Source organism: Belonocnema kinseyi, chromosome 7, assembly GCF_010883055.1.
Source record: "Belonocnema kinseyi isolate 2016_QV_RU_SX_M_011 chromosome 7, B_treatae_v1, whole genome shotgun sequence".
NCBI classification, from domain to species: domain Eukaryota; kingdom Metazoa; phylum Arthropoda; class Insecta; order Hymenoptera; family Cynipidae; genus Belonocnema; species Belonocnema kinseyi.
In genome coordinates this window covers 92,136,734-92,139,348 of record NC_046663.1, presented here as the reverse complement: position 1 = coordinate 92,139,348, position 2,615 = coordinate 92,136,734, and the positions used below count along the sequence as shown (strand labels likewise).

The window sequence follows — 2,615 nt, the reverse complement described above, 5'->3', positions numbered from 1 at the left end:
CCCCCCCCCCCCTCCCGGCTTAAGCGATTAGTTTCATTTTTTTCTTTTTTGTTGAATGTTTTGAAATGAGCCAATTTTTTCAATTATTTTTGCGTATTTGCCAGTGTTTAAAGAAAATTCGACAATTTAATTTTACGAAAAAAAATCTTGTGACCACATGAAGGACTTGGATTTTAATAGATTCTACGAATTGTCGCGACTCTTTTGGATTTGAAATGGATCTAACACGTAGATTTTCTAATTATTTTTCAATTGCATGATCTTAAGTTGGAATACTTTAAAGGTTTTAATTGTCATAAAATGTAACTATTTCCCAATTTATTTCCTTTAAAAATTTGAATTATCTTAGTTTTTGTCATTTTCGGTGCACATATTTCAAATTCGAGTACTTTAAGTATTCTATATAGGACTTTTGAAATATTGAAAAAAAGCTAAACGGGAAAAATTTGGAAAACAGTTTACTTTAGGCAACCCAACAAAAAATAAAAGAAACATAAGAAACTAATTCCTCACCTCCATCCTTAATTGGTGGTAGTTTATCTTCTACTAGTGTTAAATCGGTAGGTTGTGGCTCACCCTCAAATTTCTTAGCGATTATATATTTTTGTCCAACTACCATCGTGGATGTATGAGTGCTAAACTGCAAAAATAAGAACATAGAAATGTATCGATGAGTCAATATCACTGGTTCAATTTTAGGTAAAAAATAGAATTAAAATGTGGGATTTTCATTTTCAAACTTTCCTGACTTTTCCCTGATTTTTAGCTGACCAATTTTTCATTTTTCTTGACCATTAATATTTAAAGACCAGCATTTTAATTTTGTGACATTTTTTGAACGCAATATTCTAGCAGATTTTATACACAGAATAACACAATTTCAGATTAAAATTTTTAAATGTCAATTTGATTTGTTTCAAGCAAAAAAATTATTACTTTTCTACCAAAAAAGATGAATTTTCAATTCAAAATTACGCATTTTAAATAGAACAGGTAAATTTTCTACAAAAAAAGATGACTTCCCAATAAAATAGTTTATAATTTTTCACAAAATAGTTGACTTTCTGTGCAATTGGAAGAGTATTCGACAAACTAGTTGCAAGTTCGACCAAAAAAGATCACTTTTGAACAAAATACTTGAATTTGAAAGAAAATAATGAAATTTGTAGCAAAATAGTATTTGAATTTCTAACTAAATACTTAAATTTTCTATTTAAAAAGATCAAACAAAAACAGTTATGTTTGCAACTAAGTAGTAGTCTTTTTAACCTGAAAAGTCGAATTGATGAATTTTTAATTAAATAGTTGAATAAAAAAAAAATTTAACCAAACAGTTGCATTATGTACAACCAAATAATTGAAATTTAAACCAAAGGAGACAAGTTTTCAAGAAAATAGTCGAAACTGTAACAAAATAGTTGAATTTTTAACTAAATGGATGATTTTTTAATATAAAAAGAATAAACTTTAACCAAAAACAATTTCATTTTCAAGCAAATAATTCAAGTTTTTAGAAAACAGTTGATTTTTCCACAATAAAAGATGAACTTGAAATTCAAAAGGACGAATATTCAACCAAGAAAATTAGTTTTCTACTAAAAAAAGATGAATGTCTAACAAAATAAAATTTAAACAAATTGTTAAATTTTGAATTTAAAAACATACATTTTCAGATAAAAATTACAAAGTAAAATTTCCAGTACAAATAATTTGCTGTTGAATTGTTAATTTTCAACACAAAAAATTACAAATATTCAACATAATCGTCCAATTTCCAAACAAAGAGATTCATTTTCAACTAAAATATGAATTATCCAACCAAAGAGACGAATTTTCAACAAATAAAAATTTTTCAATCCGGAAAGATGAAAAGTTTAGCTAAACTGCAGAATATTCAAGCCAAAGGACGAACTTTCTTACATTTTGAATTGTGAAAATTAATCTAAAAAAAATAATAATTTTCAAAAATATAGATAAGTCCTCGAACATTAATTTTTTATGAATTAGTTCAATCTTGAAATTAAATTAAATTTAAAAAATATTAATTCTCAACCAAAAATAATTAAACTTTCAACCAAAGTTATACACTTTTATCTAAAATTATGAATCTTCAACTGGAATAGTTGAAAAAGTCAATTAAAAAAAAGAATGTTGCAAACCAAACAGATGAATTTTCAACTAAATTTATGAATCTATAACCAAAGAAGATTAATTGTTGCTAAAAATAGTGAAAAATTACAAAATTAACTTAAATATTTTTAATTAATCTGGTTTTGGTTGAGGATTTAACTATTTTATTGGATATTTCATCTTTTATGGATGAACTCAACTGTTTTCCATTTACAATTAAAATATTTTTTGGCTGAAACATAATTCATTACATTTTTTATTGAGAATCCATGTTCAATCCTAAAAAGAGGAGTTTTCAACAGGAAATATGAATTTTATACTAAAAAAGATTAATTTCTGAGCAAAAATGGAATAAGTACATTTCCTTTTAGGTCTAAGGCAATGGTGCCCTTTGAGTCCGTTACTATTTAGTATCCTATTGGCAGACTTAGAGGAGAAGCTAAAGGAGAAAGGGAAAGGAGGAACGGCTTTGGGTAATAGCAAAC

The 2,615-nt window shown here is 26.0% G+C and overlaps 1 protein-coding gene across 6 annotated transcripts in view; it reads right to left on the bottom strand.

Annotated features, from left to right (window-relative positions):
- The window catches only part of LOC117176036 (prostaglandin reductase 1-like), a 149,312-nt gene that overhangs the window by 139,926 nt on the left and 6,771 nt on the right, over positions 1-2,615 (bottom strand). For all 6 annotated transcript variants that reach the window (XR_004467571.1, XM_033366016.1, XM_033366018.1 and 3 more), the window contains one exon: positions 514-640. Coding sequence is in view for 5 of the 6 variants with exons in the window: in XM_033366016.1 (XP_033221907.1) it covers positions 514-640 (127 nt within the window). In the remaining variant the exon portion in view is untranslated. The remainder of the gene's footprint in view (positions 1-513; positions 641-2,615) is intronic.